This window comes from Solea senegalensis, linkage group LG1 (assembly GCF_019176455.1).
Source record: "Solea senegalensis isolate Sse05_10M linkage group LG1, IFAPA_SoseM_1, whole genome shotgun sequence".
Classification (NCBI taxonomy): Eukaryota; Metazoa; Chordata; class Actinopteri; order Pleuronectiformes; family Soleidae; genus Solea; species Solea senegalensis.
The window spans coordinates 7,324,031-7,349,848 of record NC_058021.1 but is presented as its reverse complement, the minus strand read 5'-3'; the positions used below and the strand labels follow the sequence as shown (position 1 = coordinate 7,349,848).

The 25,818-nt window shown below is 40.0% G+C and overlaps 3 protein-coding genes across 3 annotated transcripts in view; 1 reads left to right on the top strand and 2 right to left on the bottom strand.

Moving 5' to 3' along the window:
• Positions 1–726: 726 nt before the first annotated feature.
• On the bottom strand, positions 727–9,287 carry si:ch211-188c16.1 (uncharacterized protein LOC562677 homolog). The gene is made up of 19 exons (XM_044039216.1): positions 9,121–9,287; positions 6,612–7,551; positions 6,320–6,511; positions 5,574–6,114; positions 5,378–5,493; positions 5,254–5,279; positions 5,054–5,094; positions 4,880–4,930; positions 4,604–4,736; positions 4,259–4,418; positions 3,459–3,582; positions 3,335–3,366; positions 2,988–3,051; positions 2,856–2,893; positions 2,626–2,689; positions 1,853–1,945; positions 1,694–1,707; positions 1,390–1,423; positions 727–1,229 (listed from the first exon to the last, which is right to left on the bottom strand). The coding sequence occupies exons 1-19, from the start codon at positions 9,127–9,129 to the stop codon at positions 1,160–1,162; spliced, it is 2,742 nt and encodes a 913-aa protein (XP_043895151.1). The 5' UTR covers positions 9,130–9,287; the 3' UTR covers positions 727–1,159.
• Positions 9,288–10,939: 1,652 nt separating this feature from the next.
• On the top strand, positions 10,940–15,092 carry c8a (complement component 8, alpha polypeptide). The gene is made up of 11 exons (XM_044023583.1): positions 10,940–11,106; positions 11,203–11,311; positions 11,905–12,052; positions 12,156–12,303; positions 12,705–12,894; positions 12,980–13,162; positions 13,297–13,537; positions 13,630–13,761; positions 13,932–14,089; positions 14,169–14,394; positions 14,788–15,092. The coding sequence occupies exons 1-11, from the start codon at positions 10,994–10,996 to the stop codon at positions 14,937–14,939; spliced, it is 1,800 nt and encodes a 599-aa protein (XP_043879518.1). The 5' UTR covers positions 10,940–10,993; the 3' UTR covers positions 14,940–15,092.
• Positions 15,093–15,552: 460 nt separating this feature from the next.
• Positions 15,553–25,818, bottom strand: part of LOC122781797 — a 55,380-nt gene continuing 45,114 nt past the window's right edge. Inside the window, exons 13-26 of the mRNA XM_044045818.1 lie at positions 24,931–25,049; positions 24,479–24,563; positions 21,622–21,697; positions 21,216–21,363; positions 20,067–20,214; positions 19,246–19,387; positions 19,032–19,164; positions 18,520–18,717; positions 18,140–18,380; positions 17,922–18,050; positions 17,670–17,833; positions 16,723–16,876; positions 16,521–16,592; positions 15,553–15,756 (exon numbers count right to left, since the gene is read on the bottom strand). Of these exons, the coding sequence (XP_043901753.1) occupies positions 15,605–15,756; positions 16,521–16,592; positions 16,723–16,876; positions 17,670–17,833; positions 17,922–18,050; positions 18,140–18,380; positions 18,520–18,717; positions 19,032–19,164; positions 19,246–19,387; positions 20,067–20,214; positions 21,216–21,363; positions 21,622–21,697; positions 24,479–24,563; positions 24,931–25,049 (1,961 nt within the window). The 3' untranslated portion in view covers positions 15,553–15,604. The remainder of the gene's footprint in view (positions 15,757–16,520; positions 16,593–16,722; positions 16,877–17,669; positions 17,834–17,921; positions 18,051–18,139; positions 18,381–18,519; positions 18,718–19,031; positions 19,165–19,245; positions 19,388–20,066; positions 20,215–21,215; positions 21,364–21,621; positions 21,698–24,478; positions 24,564–24,930; positions 25,050–25,818) is intronic.

Here is a 25,818-nt window from a genome sequence, read left to right as displayed (position 1 = left end):
TGGCATTTCATGTTTTTATTGGATAAACAGTCTAGCCTTTCCCCAAAAGAAAACCCCACATTACTTGTTTTTTTTCCCTGTCAGATACACACTGTGATAAATGGAAACCCTGTGCAGTTTGTTAAGCTTCACTTGGGAACCAAAGGGAGAGGGTTCTGTAAAAGGTTGTAGAAAAGTAACGTTAGGGGAACGTTCTGGGAACCAAAAGAGAACATTCTATGAAGTTTGTAGAAAGGTAATGTTGGGAGAACATTCTGGGAACCAAAAGAGAACGTCTTCTAAAGGTTGTATAGACGTTGTAGAAAAGTAACATTAAGGGAAAGTTCTGGGAACCACACGTGCAACCAAAAACTAATGTCAGAGGAACATTAAGAAAACTTTCCATAACAACCAAGGGGGGGACCTTCAGGGAACGTTCCCACAACCAAAAGGTTACGTTCCCAGAAAGTTCAGGGAACCAAAAATTGTTGGCTGGGGAGGACTTTGATACTGGTCACATGAGATGTGTTTGGAGTCACCAAATAAATTAACTGAATTTTTCCATCTTCTTACTTATGATTTAAATTAATTGTAATTTGTGTCAGCTGAGATTAGCACAGCTCCCCCCACAACCCTCCTAAAACTAGAGAACTAGAGAAAACACTCCTAACATGAAGCAATTAGATTATCGGTGTCCATGTGTTCTGAAATGGCAGAATGCGAACAATGCCATGAAAAGCATAAATCTGTGACCAATATTTATTATATGTAACACTCAAACCAAAGACAATCCAAACAGAACATACTCAAAAACAAACATTAGCAACAAGTGAAAAGTTAATATTGTGATTGCGCTTTGATTTAAATTTGTGCACCATTTGCTATTTTTTAAAAAGGAACTTTAAAGAAAAGAAAAAGTGCAGAACGTAAGGTGAAAATGCACCAACATGCATGACAAGGTTAACAAAAAAGTGACATTTGGATTGTAACAGTCACAACAAGAGCTCCATTAATCATTCATGATTGTGTTTTCTTTTCTCCACTGTAGAGAGTAAAAAACATGTTGAAATATGTGGCAATTCTCATTGGCATTCTTATCTCTTTCTCAGTTTCAAATCCCAAAGGTAAACTCAGTTGAAATTGTTCAGATCGACATTCCTGGCTGTAGCTGATGGAGTAATCAGAAGATGTCAGCGTATAGTGGAGGAGGAGGAAGGAGCTCCAGCTCTGTGAAGTCAACCTCCTGTTCACTGTCATTCAAAACAGAACAGGACAGTTTGTGATGAGAGAGGCCAGATCCTGCCTTGAGTGCTGTGTGCTCTTCTATGGCAAAATCTCAGAGTTCTCAGCTTGTAGAGATCAAAGAGTGCCGGGCTTTATTTGCTGATAAGAAAGAAACTCAACACTTACGGATATGGGGGCTCTTCAACGTCACTCAAGAAATCTGAATGAAGACAAGATACAAAAGGTAACATTAACTCTTCACTAGCGTCTCTGCAAAATGTCCGACACCATGTCTCCAGGTCACTTCAAACTGATAAAGCCCCACGTAGTTTATTTTCCATGGCAGGCAAGACGCCAGCCTGTGGTTAGACTGTAGTGTCCTCAAAGTGATGTGAGAGTGCTTTCCTTTAAGCTCCACCAGTATCAGTGAGTGTGACAGAAGTGCTGACAAATGTGCAGTCATGGAAAGAATTTAGGTCTGTAAACTTACTTGGGGGTTCAGCACTTTAAACCAGAGAGACAGAAAAGGTGAAATATTAAAATAAGAAAAGAGTTTTCTTTTGCTGACAGCATTTGTGAATGTGAATACATTGATGCAGAAAAGTAAGATCACAAACTACTATGTCATGCTATGAAGAGAACACTTTACTTTGTGGGTGTTGTTCCATCAGCAACTTCAACAAACTCATCTTTGGTGTGTTGAAAAAAGACGGCTAGTTTCTGCAGGGCTTCATGCCTGGTCCTAAAAGAAAGAAAAGAAACACAAGGTAAATGGAAGAACTACCATATTTCATTCCTGTAACTGACTTGAACACATTATGTGTTATTCTTCATGCAACAATTACGGATTTCAGCTTCTCGAAAATAAGTGATCTTTCCTCATTATACACCTAGCCACTTTATTAGATACACTTGTTTGACTGCTTGTTAACACAAATATTTAAATCAGCTAATGAAATGGCAGTAACTCTGTGGCATAGATGTTGGTGCCAGAAGGGCTGGAGGGTGTTTCAGAAACCGCCGATCAACTGGGAAAATCCCAGTGTGTTTACAGAGAATAGTTTGAAATAATTAAAATTAAAAAAAAGAGTAGTTGATGCCAGAGGACACCTCTGTCCTGTGTACCTAATAAAGAGGACATTGAGTGTACTGACTGTCATAAAACACATTAAATAGGTGAATATAACTTTCTTAAATAGAATTTCACTTAAAGACTACTCAACAAAAGATAAACCTTTAGCCACATTGTTCAGATGTTGATGTTTTAATGCTGAAATGTGACATATTGTTAATCATCCAACTTTGGCATCATGTTTGTTCAGTTCTCATTTAGGTAATCATGAAAACAGTAGTAGGAATATGAGCCAACAAGGAAAACCTGCCATGGTATCCAGTTCAACAGCTGAGTGTGGTGAGACTTACTGTGTGTGTAGGTCCTCCAGGTTGGCATCATTCAGAGTGTGCTGGGCGCCAACGTGGCTACACACTAAGGAAGGGTTGGGGGTTGAGTTGTGTAAGATAGAGGGAGGAAGTGGGTAAGGATCGGCATTGAAAAAGTGCACATCAAAAGGCACGTTACAGTGTTTTACATGTCATTGTACAACAAAGCAACCACAGGCAGAGCTTGGATTTCCCTTGAAACCACTACTTACACATCTCACACATGGAGGAAGTCTGCTGGGCAAAACTACTGCAAAACAAACGAAGAGAAAGAAAGGACCGTTTTAACCACCACAAATACCCCTCATATCTTCAGAAGGAAAATTAAACTAGTTAACTCTTACTGGCTTTCATTGGAGGGTGAGAGTGTCTCGTCTTCACAGGCCCACTCCTCACTGTCATCTGTGACTGCAGAAAAACAACTTAGTATGATTAAACACTGTGTGCTTGTTGACGATAGAGGTTTGACAGTGTAGCAGCAAGAAACCCTCAGCCTACATGGCATTCCAGACAATCATAAAATAACACACTGCTGTCAGGCAGATGGCAACTAGTTACAATACTTTGGGCTGCTTTCAAATCTGTGTGCCAGTGTTCTCAGTCAGTCAACAAGGCCATATATTACACCAATGAGAGTCTGTTGGGAGGTGAGAGGAGCTCCACCTTTAGTGCACAGCCTATTGACACTTACAGCTACTTGTTAGTACAGCGTGACTGGAGGATCTGCAAGGACAAAAAAGAAAAGTTGCCATCATACACACTAATGAACCATTATGAAAAGATTTATGAAGTCGATTTGTTTTCCTCCCGCGTACCTGCTCCCAATGCTGATGGTGTCGCCTTCCACATTACCTCCTCTTCCAGCTGCTTGAGCTTTCTTCCCCAGCTCCAGCATCTCCTTGATATTTAGCTCCACATTCATTACTGAAATATAACCGTCTGCAAACAGACAGAAACTAAAAACAGTGAGATGCTAATAACATTGTGGAGTAAGTGTGAAAACAACAACTCATTTGTTTCACAAATTAGTCTCCTGTTGTGAAACCGCTTGATAGCAACAACAAATGCATCTTTGTTTCATGTTTTAATTTTTCATGTTTTAATATTCACTAAAGATGTAATGTGCTTTTTTTTTTAAAGGTCAATTGCTTAACATTTAGGAGGCTTTCTTTGCAGATGTTAATTTATGAACGCTAAACATGTTTGTGTAAGTGTACATGTAGATGTTTTTTCTGATTTATGATTGTGTAGGGTGTTATGATTATGATCTTGAAAACTGCATATTATTGGATATGTATTATTTTATGATGTTGTATAGTACGTATGGCTGCTGACTGTTGCCTTTGTTGTACTTTTTTCTTCAACTTTGTCTTAGCCAGGACAAACTTGAAAGAGATTTTTAATCTCAATGTGTTTTTTTTCCTGGTTAAAAAAAGAACAATCGCTTTAAGATGCTTTTTTTTTGGTTTCGTAGTCTTAACAATAACTTTACGGTAGTTTACTGACACCTGTGGTTAAGGACCGGGTAAATGGAGGAATCCTTATTTTGTCGTCTCATTAGAAGTCACCAGTTCTTACACACTTTAATAAGAGAGGACATGAAAAAAAAACTCACATTTGTGGCTGGCGTCTCGCGCTAACCATTTGCCTTTGGGACAGTTAGTGGTGCGGATGATGCTGACCGTCTCACCACTCTTCACAGGTAGGTCATTCTTGCGAACTTTACTGGCCACCGTCACCTTGGCATGGTAGAGGGGCTCCTCATCACCAGTCACCTAGATAGTGAAATTAACACAGACACACACCAATAAGCTATTTGTTTGTTTTATTTTATTCACAGAAAACATTTTTTACTTACTTTGATTGAACATATTGACTTGAAAAGACTTGAAAATCCAGCTCCATTGAAAAAAAAAGCAAAAAACATTATGATTTAAGGTAACACAATTTTTAGACTAACCTTGTACTTCTTTTTCATTTCATTCTCCTTCTTCTCCCTTTCTTTTTGCTCCTTTTTCTCCTTCTCCAGTCTGTGTTTCTCCCTTTTCTTCTGCTCCTTCTGCTCAGCAGTATTGGGGCTGTGGCGTTCCTTACTGAAAATAAAAATGAAAGCATATTTTTTTTTATAAGAAATAAAAACAGATTTGAACGTGTAAACAAAGGGATCAGGTGTTTGACCAGCCTGTTTTAAATCATTTTTTAAATCAGTGACTGATGGGTGACATGTCTTACATACCTGTGGACATGATTATAGGCCAAATGAGCATGCTCTCCTGATCCAATGCCCCTGTAGTTTGATAACCACAGTAGGAAGAAAAAAAAATTTTAAAAATCAATGACTGTCCCACATCTGGCAAAAATCTATGTCAATAATACAATGCAGGACTTTGACAAGGAAAACGGGACATACCACGGATTCCGTGGCCTTACGTTATGACTTGCCTCCTCCTTCTTCAAATAAACAGATTTTTTAAATTTACCACAGATTGTTAAAAGAGACAAGCACATTCATAATTCCACAGATAGTGTCTGACCATAAACATAACAGTTTCTTTAATTACTCATTAAAAAGATGATCTCACTCAATTCAAACTCAATTAGATTGGTTACCGTGGGGTAGTTGTCAGCATATGGATCTGTAAAAAGAATGTAAACGCTGTAATTAAAATTTAAATTATATCTGAGGTCTTACAATGAGAGGGAAAAAATATTAATACGAATAAAAATTCCGTACTCTTCACTCCAGCTTTACGTTTACGAGAGTTCTGGCCCAAGGTGAGTTTTTTGAGGTTCTCAACATCCTCGTAAATATTATCACACTTTTCATAGTAACTGTCCTGTTCATAAACACTAGAGGGGAAGAAATCAAGTCAAATTGATATTGGCAAAATATGAAAAAAAAAATGAGATACAGATACAGTAATGCTCACCCTGGATGTGCCTGAATATTATCACTGAATTCTGTGTGGTTACTAAGCTCAGTTTCATCTAGGACAGACTCAGCAGCTCCCACATCTAGCTCATCAGCTTGAGAGAGAGAAAGAGGATCAACAACCACCTCCTCACTCTGAGACCACTGCTCTGCTACAGCAGGCTCTGGAAACTCTGGAAGGTTTATTGGTTCAGGGAAGCTGGCTGGATCGAGTGGTATTATGTTTTGACTGCCAAGGTTCAGATCTTGGACGATAGACCTCAATACAGACTCTGCAGATTGACATACTGACAAATCAGTCTGAGAAGCCTGCAAATCTGGGATCCCACAGTCAACTGGGACAGAAAGGTGAGTGCTGACAAGGTCTAAAGCCTCCAATTCCAGCAAAGCAATATCAACAGCTTCCCCCTCTGCTGTTTCCATCTCTGAATTGTCAAACTCTGGAAACTCTGGAGCATCGAGCACAGGATTGGGGATGGATGGGACCTCAGATTCTGGCTCTTCAGGAGGTGCTTGGCTGCTAAGACCTGGCGATAACTCTATGAAAAGAAACAAATGGGTTTCCTTAAGTAGATGTGCATCCTGACCACAAATAAGACTGATGTAAACTGCAGTACAGTCATTGATGTCCAAGTAAAATACTTTACTTTTTGCCATCATAGCTTTCAGCCAGTGGCCACAAAAAGGGAGAAGCAAAGGAAATCAAAAAAAGAAGAGGATGAAAAGAAAGTTCACATAAAGTACCATGTACTGTGGGTAGATGGAACCGACTAAGATCTACTAACGGCGGTCTTGGGGGCTTTGCTGGCAGTGGTTCCAGCAGCCTCGGGTCAGGTAGAGGTTTCTTTGGAGGAACAGATTGTGAATGAGGTTCAAAAGTCCTCACTGAGGGACGTTCAGCTTGATCCCTGCCAAAGTGCTTAGCCAATGCAGACTCTAGCGAATGAGAGAAAACATATATTCCAAATCCATTTAAAAAAAATGTTTGAACAAACAGTCTTGCAGAGAAAAATGTTTACTCTTGAGTGTGACTTACTTCGTGCAGAGTTGTTGGCTTTGAAGAAAGGCCGAGCTGAAATACAAGCCAGGTGTGGAAGACAGACTGGTGGGGGTATGGGGAGTTCAGGCTCAGCACTTTCAATGTTCTTTGGTGGCAAAGGAAACGCCTTGTCTCTTGATGTGTAGTCAGGGGAACGCAAGCTCTTGGGTTTTGTGGATATGAACATCTGCCGACGTGAGAACTTTTTCTTGGCTCTCTCCAAGGTGCTAATGAATCTGCTGTCAGAGTCAACACTTGTCTCGGAAGAAGGAGGGGTGATTGGTACATCTGGACTGGAGGGGGGGCCTTCAGCAGTTGATTGGTCACTTTGGAGTGAAAAACCATCTTCTGTTTGTTTTTCCATTGAGGGCAACTCTCCAGGAGCACTAGAAGGTCTGATTGTCAAATCAGCATAAGTGGGCTCCTCTCCATTTTCTGTACCAACTTTTGATGCTTTGGTTGACTTGAAAGGGAGAAGCAAACCCTTCTTTTTAATTTTACTATGGGGAAGAACTTCTTTTCCTGGCTCTGTGTTCTGATGGAGGATCTTTCTGACGGGTGATTCTTTTTTCTGCTCTTTTGCAGGAAAGGCTGGAAGCACAAGAGGCATGTGTCGCTCTTTGAGAGACTGTCTTGCTATGTTGTCTCCATTAGCAATCGGGGGTAAGGGGGAAGTCTGCTGAAAGTGGGGTGGAAAAGAGATAGGTCGCTTGCCACCAGATCCCTGCAGCCTATCTCTGAAAATTAACTGAGGAGCCACTGGTGTCTTGTTTACATCAGCAACAATCATATTAGTAACAACAGAGCTACAGTGACCTCCAGGAGGCGGGACATTTTTGGGCTTCTCTGCAACTGCTGGTCTTCTGGTCTTGGATTGAGCCAAAAGGGCCTCTTCCTGAAACTTGGCCCTCAGAGCTTTGAAGTCTATTGACCCCTCCTAAAAAAAAAAAAAACATAACTGGAAACAACCTTTATATTGGTACTTTCACTGGAGTTATGCAGGTTATAAAAGAGCAGAGTTGGTCTTTCTTAAGAGAGAAATGATGGACAAGTGTGAAAATATGATGCAAAAATGGTGTAATCAATACATTCCCTCTCCAGCCACTGGCAGAGATTGACATACTGACATCTACTGAATGATTGAGTAGCATGGAGTGTAGTTAACATTAATATCTACAAGGTCTGGAAACAATTTAAAAAGGGCCCCATACTTTCAGAAATGTCCCATTTAAGTGAATATCTCATTTTCTCGAAACATGATGTCAGATACGGTTACAACTAGCAGAGACAAAATGAAACCCCACTTTTGCTGACAACATAATTTAGGGGCTGAAAACAAAATTACAAGAACACTTTTTTCATTCACTCCCCAGTGTTATCTACTTGTGCAGTGCAGATGGATTTGATTTCACATAGCCTTCAACACAAAACAATGACAGGGAAAGTCATTTCTCTCCGGCACATCTCTTTCTAGAAAACTGTTGAGAAAAGGAAATTAAGAAATGACTGCCTTGAGGTGCTTTTAACCAATACAAAAGACAATCTTACATACAGGATCTTACATGTGAACAGTTTGTGAACAATTACTTACATGTCAGGCTGAACAACTTGAGGGAAATATCTAATGGTGATACAAATATTATGACCATGATGTGAATAAACAAACTGTGTCCACAAGACAACATTAAATATAAACTCACCTCAAATAGAGCTGCAACTAATGATTCTTTCCATAATCGATTAATCTGTTGATTACTTTCACAATTAATCGAGTAATCGTTAGATCCATAAAATATCAGAAAACTTAAAAAAAAAATGTTGATCAGTGTTTGAACTGATGATGTTCTCAAATGTCTTGTTTTGTCTACAAAAATTCACCTTTAATGATTTCTTTGTTATATGGAGCAAAGAAACAAAGAAAATATTCAGTTAAGAAGCTGAAACAATCAGAAATCTTGTTTTAATAATGAGAAAAAGCTTCAAACCCATTAATCGGTTATCAAAATAGTTGATGATTTGTTTATATGATTTAGTATTCGATTAATCGAGGAATTGTTTCAGCTCTACACTCAAATGCAAGGATAAAATATGTACATATAAATAGACAATTAGACAAATTAGTGTAGGAATGAGTGCTTCAGGGAATTGTGTAACTATTTTACAAGTAAACAATTAGTCCACTAGGAAGGAAAACATGCAACAGGTAAGCAACTGTTAAAATAGCCATATAGTGCATTAGGGTACTTTGTTTCTCAGAAAATATACTGTTGCATGATTAAAATGTGTTGTTTCTATGCTGTGAGCAACATCCTCTACATCAGTCTGAAAGCCTGGGATAATAAAACCAAAACTATATGCATACATGGCCAGAAAATGTGTTAATTGATTCGATAGGCTCTTAAATATGACACATTCAATCCCATGAATGAAATATGAGCTAGCAGAGGGTATGAAAGCGAGGTAGCTTTCCTCTAAAAAGTCACTCAGAAAACTCTTATAACTTCACCTCTTCCATTGTGTCTCGTCTTTGTTCATCACTGTTGAGGACTGCACATCAGGAAAACTGTGTCAGCTTCGGCGACGCGACGTTTTTCGGCTACTTTGACAACTTCACACTGAGCTGTTGATGCTAGGCTAGCTGGGCAAGGAGGACGCTAACATTAAACAATTTGAAAGCGCCGCTGTCTGCGTTACGCACCTGTGTGCTGTGCGTACGTTACCGACGTGCGCGTTTCATAGACCAATCAGAGGCGTCCTACGGCAAGCCCTTTGGAACATTTGTAATCGCCAAATTTGACTATCTGGAATTACCGGTATCTGTGACTTCATCTTGAATAATTGACATCTGTGACGTGATTCTTATCATAACTACAGTTTCACATATCTGCAATTCAGTATTTACTACTAATATGACGAATCACTTTTGCCATTCATGTGTATGGGGTCTGTCATTATCGATATCTACAATTATCCGCTACTGAATTGTTGATATCTCTTATTCCAGTTTCTGTTATTAAGTAATAAATTTGCAAAAGGCATTTGCTTTGGTGCACGAGACAACGCAACATAACATAACATTAAGACAACACAATATAAAAAGAAATCTTCAATATTTAGATTAAGATCTGCTTATCTTATTTATACATAGATTTATACAACCTCATTATATCTTAAAATTAGGATAATTGAGGATAAAGGATATCTTGATCTTGAATTATGACTAGTCATAATGATGTTGTAGTAACAGAAACTGGAATCACAATTAGATATCTAGTATAAATAGTAAAAACTGAAAAAACTGTTCCAGATATCTGAAACTATAGTTTTGACAAGTAAGAATGATGTTGCAGATATCAGTAGTGAATATCTCGTCTATCGAATAAATGTTAAAACTGCTTGCTATGGGCATCCAGTCAACCTCCACTTTGCTAGGAAGTGGTTGATAATTATAATAATACGCCTATTGAATCTAATACAGTGACCAGCTTGATTTTCCTGTATGATAACAATAAAGGAAGGATGGATTCTGCCAGGGCCGCACACCTTCCCACAGTGTCAAGATATTCCAAAGGTAATCCATATTATGACTAAAATAATTTCCTTCTTGGGCCATAAATTACATTAAAAGCAACAGTACTTTTACATTACATTACATGTCATTTTACATGTCAGTGCTAGTCTTTATGAGACCGTGTGGCCCCAGAAAGATTTAATCCAAATCTACATTTTGAGTTATGCTGCTCACAAACAGATCAACACGTGAACCTGAATGGATTTGAGTTGGTCTAAACTTAAGAACTTGACTTGAAGCCTAAAAGTAAAAAACAAACATCAAAACTAGACAAAGTAAGCACAAATATCGGCCGAGGCTGCTTTGTTTGTTTTTGTTCGTGTCAATACACTCTATACCAAAGTTAACAATTTTCTTTGTTTGTATGGAACTTGAAAATCTAACAAACCAAAAAACATGAATCCAGATCTGGATCACGATCTAATCATTTCTTTCGTGGGCCATGACCTAAATCCACAGAAAATGTCATGCAAATCTGTCCAGCTTCACTATTTTCCTTTTTGAGACAAGCAAACAAGTAAACAAACAAGTAACAAAAACTGTGTGTAAGTGGATCATCTCAGAAAGCCTTTGTTTTTGAGTTTGTTTTATCAGAAGTGTTGGTGTACAGAGTCTGTTCTGGATGTACTGCAGTGTTTATAGGAATGATAGATTTTTTTTTAAAAAATCCCCATCTTTTGTAAGAGCATGTGTTTACTCTTGATCAATCATTCACTTGTTGGTTGTCGGTCAGGACAGGACAGCAGAGGTAGAACTCCACTGGAGGATCACAATAGCTGTTCTGTAATGTGACATTTCAATCTTAAGCATGTGGGGATCTGTTCATTTACTCCTGGGTTTATGTGCGCTGCATCTGTTTATCACTTTTAGTCGGACATCTGTGGATGCATCCAGGAAACCATGGGCAACAGCTGATAATGGGTGCAGTATCATTGGCTTCACTACATTTTCTATCCTCTGGAAACATATTGGGGTTTAGATAATAATAATTGTTTTTGGGGGGGGGGTTGTTGGCAGGAGGGTTGGGACTAGGACGACCAGAGCTGTAAACAAACCCATACCTGTTAACTGTAAACTGGCGAGCTGGTCATCATGGACTCCATGTAACTCCTGCACAGACACAAAGGTAATGGCACAATTCCCCTGCAGTGAATTATACACTCATTAAAGACACTAAATGAAAATTATGATTACAACCTTTATCGTGGGTCATGGGTGACATTAAAAAAAAAGTTTTTTTTCAGATCAATATATAATGGATGCAATGTCAAAGGAAGCCGTGATTATATTAAATCAGCTTTCCTGCTTTTGGGCTTGTATTATATAAATTATATTTTGACTTTGGTATATGGGAACACTTTTTCTGAATATTTAGAGATAAAAATGCACATTCATTTCCTTTCCCAAGGAGGTTATGTTTTGGTAACAGCCTTTTGAGCAACACAACTCAGAAAGTAAGAGGTGGATGTAGGCTGTGATAAAGTTGTCCTCAATACCAAGGTGAATATACATAAATGTAGGAGACACAAGACAGTTTCTGTTGTTTTCTTTGTATAAAGACGTTTGAAAACCACAATTAACTGAATTGACTGAATTTATTGTCATAATAAAATATTATATGTAAATGAATCTATTGGATATGATAATGCAGTGAAAAAGACATGGTGTCCCAGCATGGATGCTGTTTCATTTTTGTCTTTTTTTTGTTTATTCCCCAAGATGCGTTTCCGGTACTTGGAGAAACCCTCACAGTTTAGAGGCACAGAGTGCATAGAGACATTATGGGAGAGGCTGGCGTGTCCAAGAGCAACCACGCAGTGTCTGGTGACAGATTACTGCGGCGAGAGCTTCACCTGCAACGAAACAGGCATCAACATCCACTCAAGCAACACATTCTCATAGGGTTGACGTGTGTATATATATGTGGAGGACACACTGTATGGTGTGTTAATGTGAGTGTGTCTTTGCAGGCCGCTGTATCAGCCAGTCACTTCTCTGCAACGGAGAGCCAGACTGTGAGGATTTCTCTGACGAGGACGTCTGTGAGGACTTCAATCAGAGGAGCGACAAGTGTTCTACCCTGCTCACGATCCCTGGTGCCCAGCGTGGAACTCAGGGGTAAATACTGCACATTTTTCACTGCTTATTATTCACATCACGTGTGAGGGAAACTTTTAAAAGCAAAGCAGAACTGTGTGTGTGAATTACTGGATTTCCAGGCCCCATAATTATACAGTATACATGTGTCAACCTTACTGTTGGAACTGTAAACTATGCTACACTCTCTGTCAGAATATGATATATAAGAATATAAAATATCAGACTTTCTTAAATTTCTTTATATTTGCACACACATTTCTGCATCTAACCCATCCTTATGACTCAGTAGTGAAGACACAATCTGGGCACGGGGGCACCTCGGCCCTTCACATGTACAGCTTGGCTTTCTTCTTCTTCTGAATTCTAAAATGTTGAACTGTATTTTAGATTACTAATTGACATTGTTCTGTTCTGCACAGCTACAGCGCCTTAACTGGAGACTTTGTGGATCATGTACTTGACCCAAAGTACTTTGGAGGAACGTGTGAATACGTCTATAATGGTGAATGGAGGGCATTCACCTATGACTCCTTCTGTGAGAACCTGCACTACAACGAGGACAATAAACACTACAGGAAACCCTACAACTATCACACCTACCATTTTGTGGTAATGTCATTCACTTCTTCGAGCGTCTTAAGACATGTCTGGTATTGAAGTGAGACATTTTGGCGTAAGATTTCATCTGTTTCAGGCTGAGGCTACGTCGGAGGGCTCTCATGAGTACTATGACGATGTGGCGAGTCTGGTTTCGGCACGAAAAACCATGCATTCGTCCAATGCTGGCGTCACAGTCGGGGTCTATTATGTGCAAGTGGGACTCAGCGGGAGCGTCGAGACGGAGTTTCTCAAGAACATAACACAGTATAAAAGCCAGGTATAAACTATTGAGCCATGTTTAAAGCTAAATTAGAACTTGCATTTAATGTGCTCAACAGCTAAAGTGAAAGGATTAATTCTAGATATCGTCTTAATAATCATCAGATAAGTGCATATCCCTCTTGTCCTCAGAATCTCGGCTTTGTTCGGCTTTGGGCCAAAGTGCAAACAGCCAACTTCAAGATGAGAACCAGTAAACTGATGCTTCATGATGATTTCTACATGTCACTCATGGAGCTCCCCGAGCAGTATGACTTTGGGATGTACTCGCACTTCTTCAACACGTTTGGCACCCACTTCGTCACGGAGGGGAAAATGGGAGGAACGCTTGAATATGTCGTGGTGATCAACAAAACCTCCATGGCCAAATCAAGTACTGTGCGCTCCCTTTTTCGCTCCATCAGAGTCATATTGTCAGAAATGTGAAGCAAGCTTTGTTTCATGTTCTTCCACAATGTTTTACAGAACTCGAGGGCGAACAAGTTGGTCGATGCATCGGCGGCTCTTTTGGTTTGAGCAGTCCACTCGGTGACTATGGATCAGCAGAGCTCACAGTGGGCGGGAATACGTGCAAAAAGAAGGGAGACTATAGTGGAGGTGAGACATTTGTAAAAAGATGTTTAATATAGTCATATAGTGGATGATCAGTATAACATTTGGTCTATAAGCTAACATTTAACCATGTCTCCTCCCCATTCAAATTGCAGTATATTACGTGATCTTATTATTGATTTGCTATTTTTCACTGTTTTGGTTTTGAAATACAGCTCAGGACTCGAGTTCAGTTGTGATTGAGGACATCGTTACTCTAGTGAAGGGAGGGCTCACACACAGCAGCAGCGGCCTGGTGGCCATCAGGAATCCAGAAACCTACCGTCGCTGGGGTGCAAGTCTGAAATACAACCCAACAATCATCGAATACGAGGTGACATTATCTCACCCCAAAAGGATAAAGAAAGAGAAAAAATGATCTCACACTCTTCTGTGACTTTTCTCTTGTCCAGACCATGCCAATCTACGAGCTGGTGCGCCGCAGCACAGCCGCTGACCATGTCGGTGCGAGGCTGGCCAACCTGCAGAGAGGCTGGTCTGAGTATCTGCAGCAATTCGACTCCTGTCGCTGCGCTCCCTGCAGACACAGCGGGATCCCCGTCCTCTCTGGTACCTCCTGTGAGTGCATCTGTAAGTCCGGCTACCAGGGACTGGCCTGTGAAGAGACTCTCAGAAGAGGTGAGGGCTCATCGTCAACAACACCCGAGGTTGATTTCAATCAGCAGAATTATTATTGATGAATTTATTGAAGGTCTCCATTCAAACTGCAGTTTTTCTATATCTACCTGTAACATGAGAAATAATCTGTTTTTTGCCCTTTCACCTACAGAGCTTTCTATTTAAAAATCAAACTTTAACAGTGCTGTTTATATTGTATTGGCCAACATTGGGATTGTGCCTTGGACTGTGTGGATTTTTGCTTTTGTTTGACTTTATGCAACACATGCTTGGCTGACTGGTCATTTATTGATCTGTACATTTGTTTATCAAGGCAAAGTTCTAACTTGGTGGACTATTCTATTCTATCCTATTAAAATAAAATAAATTAAACGTATTAATGTGACTCATCAGATCCCAAGACAGACGGGTCATGGTCTTGCTGGGGGGCCTGGTCATCCTGTACATCAGGGAGGAAGACTCGGACTCGGACCTGTAACAATCCCCCTCCTGATGGAGGTGGAGCAGCTTGCCAGGGCTCTTCCTCTCACACTCAGCGTTGTTAAAATGAAGCAAGGCAAAAAAAAAAACTTCTTAAATAAAAAAAAAAACAAATCAAAGAAAACAGTTTCTTTCATGAATGCCAGAACTGTGAAACATAACATCTCACACTGTGTGACAAACTGTACATCGAAGTAGAAATAAATGTGTGTAGTGAAGACTTTGTGTGTTATTCTTCGTGTGTGTAACATTTGGCGACATTTATTGCATTACAGCTGAACATCCTTCAGCATTAATTGCGGGCTACAGCAAAAACATGGTGTTTGTAATAGCTTGTAATATAAGTCTCATTCTGGGGCAAAGAAAAAAAACAACATTTCACCCAATCAGGTGACTATACACTTAAAATTTCCCCGAATGAAAATAGTTTCACCTTAATTTTACACACTTAACCTTAAAGCAAAGAGTGTCATTTATGTGTGACATTTCGCGAAGTGCCGCCAATATAAATGTTAATCAGAAACCAAATGCAGGATGGTTTCTACATCCAATCACCAAGTGACACATACTTTATACTTTGTAAAGTATTTCCAAAGAATATCCAAAAGAGGTTCCTTTTGAAATATAAATCACTGTGTTTCTCCAAGCAGTACAAACACAAACCACAGCACCACAATCTCTTTTAGAAGGTTTTTTTTTATGACATGAATATTTATGTCACCGTTGACATTCAGCATTCAGTAGACTCTTGCTGCAGTCCTGAGCAGGCCGCGCCTCCATTGCTGGGCGCTGGGTTGTCACACTGTCGACTCCTTGACATTGTTCTTCCGCTGCAGGACGACCATGCACCCCAGCAGCTCCAGCTGCCATCGATGCCTATGTCTGTCAGGACGGATCACATCAGGGTTTCAAACAAAGTAAATTACACTCGCAGCCAATCAATCACAGGGCCGTAATTCAGTGCATTCTGCGTGCGGAGACGCTCTGTAATCTTGTGTAAAATGACAGACGGTCCAAACCGCAGCAGCAAAAAAGAAAAAAGACAGAGCCTATTATATTATCTGTTTTAGCTTCCCTTCCCTGGCCCCCAATTCATCTTAGAACTGATTTATCAAAACAACACGGTTTGGCAAAGTGCTGTACAGTCACATTAAAAGACATAACATATTATACAACCTACACAAAATGTAAAACTGAGGCCCTCATCCAAAGACCTTATCTAGGCTGCCTGAGGAGATCAGACTCCCAAGCTCACTTTACAAACTTATTTTACAAGTCCACTTTTATTGGATCACAGTTTTGATTGTTTCTTTCCGCTGTTTTATTCCTTTTATATCATCTGTTGTCTTAATGTTGGGAAAGTGATTGTTGTTTACCTCACAATGGGATTTAAGTGTATTTCAAAAACTGCTCATCCACTGTAATTCTCATTTGCATCTCTGCAGTTGACGCAAAATGACAAAAATAAATGAATAAAACAGAAGATATTTAGTAAGCAACAGTGTTTCTGGGGCAAAATGCCCCGTTAATGTCAGAGGAGAAGGGCCAGACTGGTTCAAAAATGATAGAAAGGCCAAAATAACTGAAATAGAAGGTGGGCTACAGCATCCGAAGACCACATCAGACACATTACTAGTCCTGTGTACCTTTTTGCCTCTGAGTGATCTCACAGCTCCGTCCAGTGTAACCAACAGGACACACACAGTCGCACCTCGTGCCTGTTGAGGAAGACGACGTTAATTCTTTTCCCCATCATGTGTTAGAGGTCACTTTGTGTCCTCTAAATGTTCTGCATAAGCAAGAGTGAAAAGTGCACCACTGGTTTAACAACCATTTTCTCCCTGTTACCTCTCAACACGGCCACCCCGTTGTTGCGGCAGGGAGCACATCTGCACGAGTTGGTCTCCGTCAGGAACTCGGACAGCGCTCTCTTCATGTTCCTCTTCAGAGAAGCATCGTGGGTGAAATCCCTGGAGGTCACCAGCTCATACAGCGGCAGAGTCTGATATATAAAAAAAAACAGTGTTATAATTGAAATTTGGTCTTACTACTATTCATATTCAGGAGGTTGTCTTAGACAGAGCCAAGTGGAAAGTCCCACATGAGCTGAAATGTATCTATGTTGTACCAACGCTGTCTGCCCGGCTGTATTTGGCACAGTTGTTTGGCACCATTTGCTGTTTGTTGTCCAACTTGCTATTGATTAACTAAGCTTTAGGCCATTTTGCCGCTGTATTTCTGCCAGTGCTGGTAGACGAACTGTTTTGTTACTGTTGGGCCTTGATTAGCCAAGTCATGTCCGTTTTTTACAACTTTGAAACAAGTTGAAGCTAAAAGCCTGTGGGAGAAACAGAGAACCATTTAAAGACATTCGGTTGTTATTATCAGATTATTAAATGTATTGCCTTCAACATTAAATTGCATTATTAATTACATGTATATATACATATATATATATATATATATATATATATATATATATATATATATATATATATATATATATATATATTTATATATATACATATATATACATATAAGTATATATATAAGCCTGTTTGGAGTTTTAATAACAGTTGTCCACATAATTATAATTATTAATTTTGTATTTATTTCTTTTATTGTATCATAAATTTGTCATTATACTGAAGTACACGTTGTTCCATTTGAAAACAACTCTATACCATTGAAATTCTGTGAAATATCATGATGAATATTGGGATTATTGTGACATACATCCTCACCTGCTGCTGTAACATGATCAAAAAGACGACATTCGGCTAAAAGAAACTCACTGTTGCACGAATGAAGTCGGGGTTGTAGCGCACTCCTTCACCCCAAAGCCTCATCAACTGTGGGGTCGGAAGTTTTTTCGACACCAGAGCAGTGATGGATTCACTGCTGCCACCTCGCACCACAGCGACAAAGTCCTCCACTGAGCTGCCCGCCACCGTGTCCTCTGGAGACGGAATAAGATCAGCATCAGCTTCAGCGTGTGTGTGTGAATGCACCTTTTTTTTGCAGACTGTGGAGAGTTTGGTCCTCACCTCCCATCTCATTCAACAGGCCGTTGCAGGCTCCACCTTGAACCCCGGCTGACACGTACACTCCATATATGTTGGCTCCAACCTTAAGGCCTGCCTGTGTGCAGGTCTTGTAGTCTTCCAAAGAATAACCTAGAAAGACAAATATGAAATATGAAATTAGAAGACAAATATCCTTTGCGACACTAAAGTTGATCTTATCTGAATATACTACTTTTTACCTGTCTTCTCGAGCTTCTCCTTGTTCAGAATGATGGTGTGCTCATACTGTCCTCCGAGGGCAGCCTCTGTGATGTAGTGGGTGCCGTAGTCTCTGTAGATCTGTCTGTATTCTCCGTACACGTAGGACTGAGGCAAGGAGCGCAGGCGCTGCAGGAACTCGGGGTGAAGCATCAACTCGTCCGACTTCAGCATGTACTGGGCCAACTCCAGTTCTGCTTTGGCTCTCACAAAGCTGCTGACCTGTGGAGACATCGGTGAAGCACATCAGTGACATTTGTATTGGTTGTACTGTAATGTTCTAGGGGACAATGAGGGTTGTTTTTCAGAGGAAAATAATAATAATAATAATAATAAAAAAAACTACAACAAATAATCTCACCCTGCCAGAGGCACGGCGAATCTTCTGAATGGATTTGGTGGTTTTGGCTTTATTGTAGTTGAAGCCAAATTCAAACACACCAGGGATGGCAAAGCCAATGGAGACAGTGGTCTGGGTCATGCGCTCTTTCAGTGTGTAGTCCATGTAGTCAGAGTATGACTCAAAAGACTGCAGATTAAAATCATACGAGCCCTTTGTCTGTGGATGAGGAGAGGTGAATTGACCCTTTGATACAATCAGTAACACCATCAAAACTTAAAAAGTCGATCAAGTAAGATACAGAACATTTAGCTCAGATTTGAAACGATCAATAAGAGGATCTCTCTTATGAACTACATCAATCAGACAGACTTTTCTGTTGCCAGGTCCAGAAAAACCCACTGCTTGATGATTCCTGCACAGCGTTTTAAATATATAGCTATAATTAATGTAATAAATCAAAAACAATTCTTATCCAGTTGACAATTCAGGCTCATTTTCAATCAAATGTTGTGACCGTTGGGACTTTCCACCTGTAGAGTGTATTGTTGTAAGTTGTGAGGCTTCCTGAAGCTGACGTCCTGGATGTAATGGGGCAGGCAGCTGCCAGCGTAGTATCTGTTATCAAGGACCAGTCCCTCCAGGTTACTGTTCAAGATGTTGATCCTGAAAGAATAGAGACTGACAATGATAGGCTGAGCTATTTTTGGACTTGTGTACATGTAGACTAACGGGAATTGGACTCACCCTTTGGCGAGGTTTTCAATTCCCCAGTACTCCTCAGCTTCCTGCCTGCAGGGCTTGGGCACCTTCTTACAGCCGACTTCATCTGACATGTCCCCGCAGTCGTCCTCTCCATTGCACTGCAGAGTTCTGTGAATGCAGCGGCCTGGAGGAGGGCAAAGAAACAGACGGCATTTCAACAATGTGTCCTTATTCTCTTCTTCTTGGATTAGAACATCAACACGACTGTTCTGTGCTGCTCTATCTGCGAAATGTGCAGCTTGAGCCAACAGCAGATTTATGGGGGTCACTGAGAAACAGCTGGTCAGACGTCACAATGTCACGACAACTGGCCAAGAAACATTCCATCACAAAACCAACACATTGTTGCTTTTTGTACAAATTTGAAAAAGAGAGTTAGTAACATGTTTTATTAGCAAGATTTAGAGGTCGTGAGGACAAAGGCTTTAGTCTGATTTGCATTTATTTGTGGTGAAAATGTTATTGTTGCTGTTTGTTTTTTAAACTGCCAAGGGACTGTAGCTGCACGTTAGCTCTGAGCTATAATCTGGTACAGTTTATCATCAAACAAAACAGGCTCTCCATTAATCCACATCACCATGGTAACTTGATTGAATGTTCAGCGTTTGGGATGAAAATGTCTGTTTTTACTTTCTTTTTGTTTTTGAGCTCTCATTGTTGACATTAAAGAAAGTAGACATTTTCTGATTAACATAAGGCAGAGAATATTCTGAATGTTCGGCTGTCTGACGTGAGTCATTATCTGTGTGGCAGCGTAACCTAGAACTCAAAGTACGCCACATGTCGGCAGGTGTAAGATTTACCTGTTTGGGTGCAGAGGAACCCCTCACAGAGAGGAACACTGTCGCAGGTGTAGCGGTCCGGAACACTACACGCCTCCTCCTCCCTGTCGTGAAAATTGCACGGCTCCCCTCCAAACTGAGACGGCTGATCGAGCTTAGCAAAGCGGTACTGGGAGGTGCAGAGGAGCAAGCACATAAACAGTCAGAGAAGCACAGCAGAGGGTTCAACCAGTGCCTTACAGAGGGGCAGGAAGAGCTTGAAAAGTGCTTCAGGGAATGATAACAACACAAAATCACATTAGTGGTGTGTTTTCACTTTGTCGTGTCAAGGTTATTCATCTCCCTCCTTGTAAAGTGGATGAGACGCAGCACTCAAGTGAGAGCTTTGTCGTCACTGAAGGTCTTACAGGGCTTACATCTCATTAGGGACAAAATGTTGAATGTAGAATTTTGACTTTGTGTCAATCTGCTCTGATCTAATCTAATCGGATTACATCAAATTGTGTGATGTGTGGGCCATATATGTATATGAGATCCATTCTACTCCACCTAGGACTTGGTTTTGTGCTACACATTTACTAATAGGTGTATATTTTGTATACTGTATATATAAGATATAAGATGACCAGCAGCTGGCTTTGTACATGGGAAAACAACAGGGAAGGCTGTTTATTTATTAACATATTTGAATACATACTGTAATTCCTGTTTTATTATCTGCTTCTTGTACAAATTATTCATTTATAGGACAGAGAAAATGATGAAAGAAGTTGCTCTAATTGATTTTTATTGTTTATTTGTGATTTTAATCTCATTCAGACTTTTCTTACCTGGTTAAATAAAGGATATTAAATATACATGATGTATTTAGATGTTGATGATTTAAAACTGTCAGCTATGGCTGATTGCCTTTAATTCAACTGTATTTTCCCCAATGAAATAACAGCTTCTCAGTCTCTCTTTTATTGTCTCTTATTCGCAGATGAACGTCTGTTCACGTAACGGTGACCAGTGATGAACTGAAATCCATTAAAACCGCTCCTTCCTTCGCGACCACGTTGAAGCAAAAGCACGTTGCCCGGTGATGCTTTGCACAGATGATCAGGGGAATGGAGCTGTATCATCCCCAGTGTCCGCCTTCATCATGTCAAGCATCATCATCATACTTACTCTCTTCTTCTGACATGTGTCACAGCGTGACCAGGCGCTCCACTCTGAGAAAACACAGTCCAACGCCTGAGCTGCCACTTGGCCTCCCACTGACCGAGCTTCACGAACACTGGGCCCCTCGCTGCTTGCTGTTGTGACGGCAGCTTCACTGTAACATGTCATGAATATACAATCAACACAAAGGGGACTGTAATAAACATTTTTTTACCACCTTGGAGGATTTGCTAGAGCTAAATCAGACATTTAGTTTGGCACAGGGTTGAGTTTTACGTCAATTACTTACCAAATGACTTTCAATGTCTCAGAGTAACATTACACCAAACTTGTGTTCAAACTTGTCTTTTACAGTAAGACCGTCCCTAAACAGACAATCCAACGATATTAAACAGACAAATAAAAGCCATACCTTATAAGCACCAGGCTCAGAGTAACACGGAGTAGACAGCGGTGCAAGTTGACTGTAGAAAACATGGTTGTGTGTTACTGACTGTGAATGAGGGGAAAACATTGCTCGTCTCTCTGTGCAAACACACACTGATCAATACCGGCCTGGATATGAACTCATTGGTGCCATTAGACTGAGAGGTGGAGCTGAATACACAACGCCGCAGACATTCAGGGACCAAGAAGGCTTAAGACTCGCGACACAAGAAGAGTTCAGACGTCACTTACAGAGAAGGGTACATCATTTACTTTTACGTGGCATATATATATATGTATATATATATATATATATATATATATATATATACATATATATATATATATATATATATATGTATATATATACAGTATATGTACATATATATGTATATATGTATATAATTATAACCTAGCAGTTTTATTGTAGGTGATGAAATTCCAATTAAAAGTAAAAATCCTACCTTTTAATGACGTTACTGTGCTGGAAACACAGTGTTTTTGCCATCAAGTGAATTCCCGTCATGAAGCTTGTGTGGTCATATCAGCTGAGTCATGTTTGTACATTCGTGACCTTTCAACTTTGTTCACCCTTGACCTGGACTTTATTGCATGACACAATTTCATGACTCAGATGTAGTTTACTAATGAAGCAAAGAGCAACATGATATACTAATACTGTACTAACTTAATAACTCACTGCAGAAGGTACACTGGTAAATCCAGTTGCATTTTGTAGTTAATATTATGGTAAAACCTTTTTAATTCTAACGTAATCCAACTTCCAGTCACTATTACTTGGTGATTACTATCGAAACAAGATGGTATACACATCATTTTAACATTGTCACGTCATATTGTTTCTGTATTGAAATGTCACCACATATTCATCCATATTCACACGACTCTACATAGGATTTCAGACATATTTATGTGAAATATGCTGCTCCTGTGGCTTTGTACAGTACAGAGACCAGAGCACCAAAGTGGGAATCACATGATATTTTATTCGTGACTGAACAGTGGGATGGGTACAGTGTATGGGGAAGTCATAGACATACAAAAGTCCCTTTTTGACAATTCATATTTCCATAAATAAAATTTACAAAATATTTTTGGACTATTTCTTATTTTTCTTACACGAGTGGGGGTCGGGGTGGGCTGGGGTGGGGGTACAGTTAGGCTACCATTTGTTATTGATAAGTCTAGCAGTTAATAGTGATATTTCTTTTGTTCATATTACATGTAAAGTCGCCCTGTATGTTTCACCATTGACAAACACGGACCTGGAAAGAAGAAACAGTGAGTGGGCAACAAAAAAACAAACCTAATAAGGCCATGAAATGTTATCTACTGTCTCTGTGGTGGTTGCTATTAACCCAAGTCGTAACAAAGTGGGTTCATTCTGCTGAATTTATTCGAGCGGAACAATGTGACTTTTAGTAAATGTAAGATTATCTCAAAACAAAAATAGTCCGTGATGGTTCAAACCTCGTCATTTCAAACCTCGTCATTTCTCGTGGTCATGATGAGTGATGCAGGCTTTTTTTGAATGACCATGTAACACATATTCACACTTCATAGCTCACAAACCAACTGGAAACAAGGACATTATATATATATATATATGTAAAAAAAGAAGCGAAAACAAATGTAAAAAGATGTTAAAATTAGAGGTGCTGGTTTAGGACATTGCTTGAGAGAAACACAGGTAGTTGGCATCGAAGAGCCAGAGAGTTATGTTATGGCACAGAGGCTCAGGTTCAGGGACTGGGAGGTTTCTTATTTACAAAATAGATGTTTGGCAAATTTGATTTTGACACGGATGCCTCCGAGTCACTCCGGTATCCTTAACGGCTCAAACGCCATCCACGATGAATTCACAGCTTTTAAAAAATAAGAAAAAGAAAATCCATATTTCTTGATCTGTACTGTAAGAGGAAGCTGCAGAGAGGAGGTTTTGCTCACAGCTGAATCCACGTTAAGTCTGTTCATGCAAATGGACGAGAGGCGGAGCAACACGATGAGGATATTTGGCAAATCCATCTGCTACGCACAGTCTCTGCTGGTGGCAGTCGACAAAACTGAAGGTCAACCACGCACAGTCGGAATGCTGCTCCTCGATATCGTTCCCAAAAAAAACAATTTGCATCATCTCTGTGTGCGTGTGTGTGTGTGTGTGTGTCACCATAGCCTTTTAATGTATCCTCACAGATATAAATCCACCACAGGAGGACGCAGTCGCTTCCTGTTGCAGGTTTCGGTCAAAGATAAAAAGGTCACTTTCTGGTTGATAGGGTTTTTGATTGGACAATCAAGCCAAAGTCTGGTTGTCATGCTGATGAGGAGTACAGTGCAGTGTGTGGCCTCTGGAGGAAAAGCAAATCCTTGGATCACCAGCTTATTACAGACCTGCCAAAATATCCTTTAAAGGTTGGAAAAACAGAGCAAAGTCTGTGAGAGATGCCACTCATGTCTCTTCTTTTTCTCTCTTTCAGCTTCTGTCTTGGCCTTGAAAGCTTCCATTCCCTGAGAAAATAAAAATAGTGCACTTACAAATCTGACCACTGAGGGGCGATAGTGTGCCTCACAGAGGGGTTAGAGGCGTTGAACTAAATCAGAACTAGTCTCCATTTGGCAGCAAAAAAAAAAAAAAAAAATGGAGGAGCTGAATAAATAAAAAATAAATAAGTAGAGAAAGGTGCCAGGAAACAATGAGAGGGTGAGGGAGGGAGTTGGACACTGGAGATAAAAAGACAGAAAATGCCACAATGTGAAGAGGGTCGTGCAAAATCAGACGAGAGGGAACTATGAAATGCTCACTCAGTTTGTTGTTCTCTAGCTGTCGTCCTGTAAACAGGCTGGATCCTGTGTAGGATCAGGAGCTTCACTGAGCACCGGAGACACCGACCTTCCATCAACAGAGCCCTAAACAAGACGACGACGACAAGAGAGAGAGAGCTATGAAATGGTTTATCTTTTAGCTGAATACCAGCAACTATAATCACCTTGAAGACACAATTTTACCTTCTTATATATGATCTAATCAACACTTAAATCATATTTGACCTTTCACACTTAATTGCCTTGACATTTTCTGAAAAAAAAAAAGCTGCTAAAATCAATCCTACTCAGTCATATTAATCACATGAAAATGTAATTAAAAGTGACAAATCTGAGAGCCAATCATCCATATGACAAAAACAGATTATGGAGCTGTGTGTCGGCGACTGTCAGTCGTTAAGGCAAATCCATGAACGTGTGAGCGAGGGGTCAGCGGTCACCCAACGTGTACCTCCTTGGTGTTGCTGGGGTTGTCCTCTGGATCTGTCGGCGAGTGATCTGTGGGGGGGTCGCTGGCCTGGGATGGCGGGCAGTCAGAAGAGCAGCTTTGCTGAGGGGCTGGAGTGGACGCTGTGAGGACATTCGGTACATGCATTATTGAAAAACAGTAGGATACATTAAGACTATTAACATGAAGACGACCTTTTATTGAACGTGACATTGTGTATGTGAGAAAAAAAAATCCCTTTTTTTTTAACAGGAGGACATCTCTGACAGAAGATGCGCAGCCATCTGCCTCGACCGGTTGGGGTGAAAGGAAAAAAAGAGGGACAGAGGAGAGGTGGGGGTCAGAAAGGGGGGAGAGAAAGGACTATAGAGGACAGGCTAACTATCTTTATAGCTACAGGAGACAGAGGGAACACAAGAGAGAGCAGGAGAAGGAGAGGGAGCGAGAAAAGCCATCGCTGCTAAGCAAAAAAACACTGTACGTGAATCTGTGAATATTCCTGAAAGATTAAGAGTTTAAGCAAAAGTAGCGGGTATTAAGTATTAACCAATTTTATTATGATGAAATATTTTATTTCTAATGCAATTCCCAGCCTGGTAATAACACTGGTAATGGTAGTGTGGTAATAGGGACATACTGTCAGAGTCATCCCATGTTATTTTCAAATTAAAGTCCAGGTAATAGCTTGTTAATGAGAATTACTAAAGGTTACCATCAATGTTCCTTCACATGAAAATGCTTGTGACTCAACATATTAGAAAGCTGAATTCCATCCTTTGTTATTGTTAATAACAATCTGTTAGTTGGTGATTAGTCTAGAAATAAGATGGTATTATTACTCCATAATATTACTTTTTATTCCAGACATCATTACATGCCTGGTGGAAAATA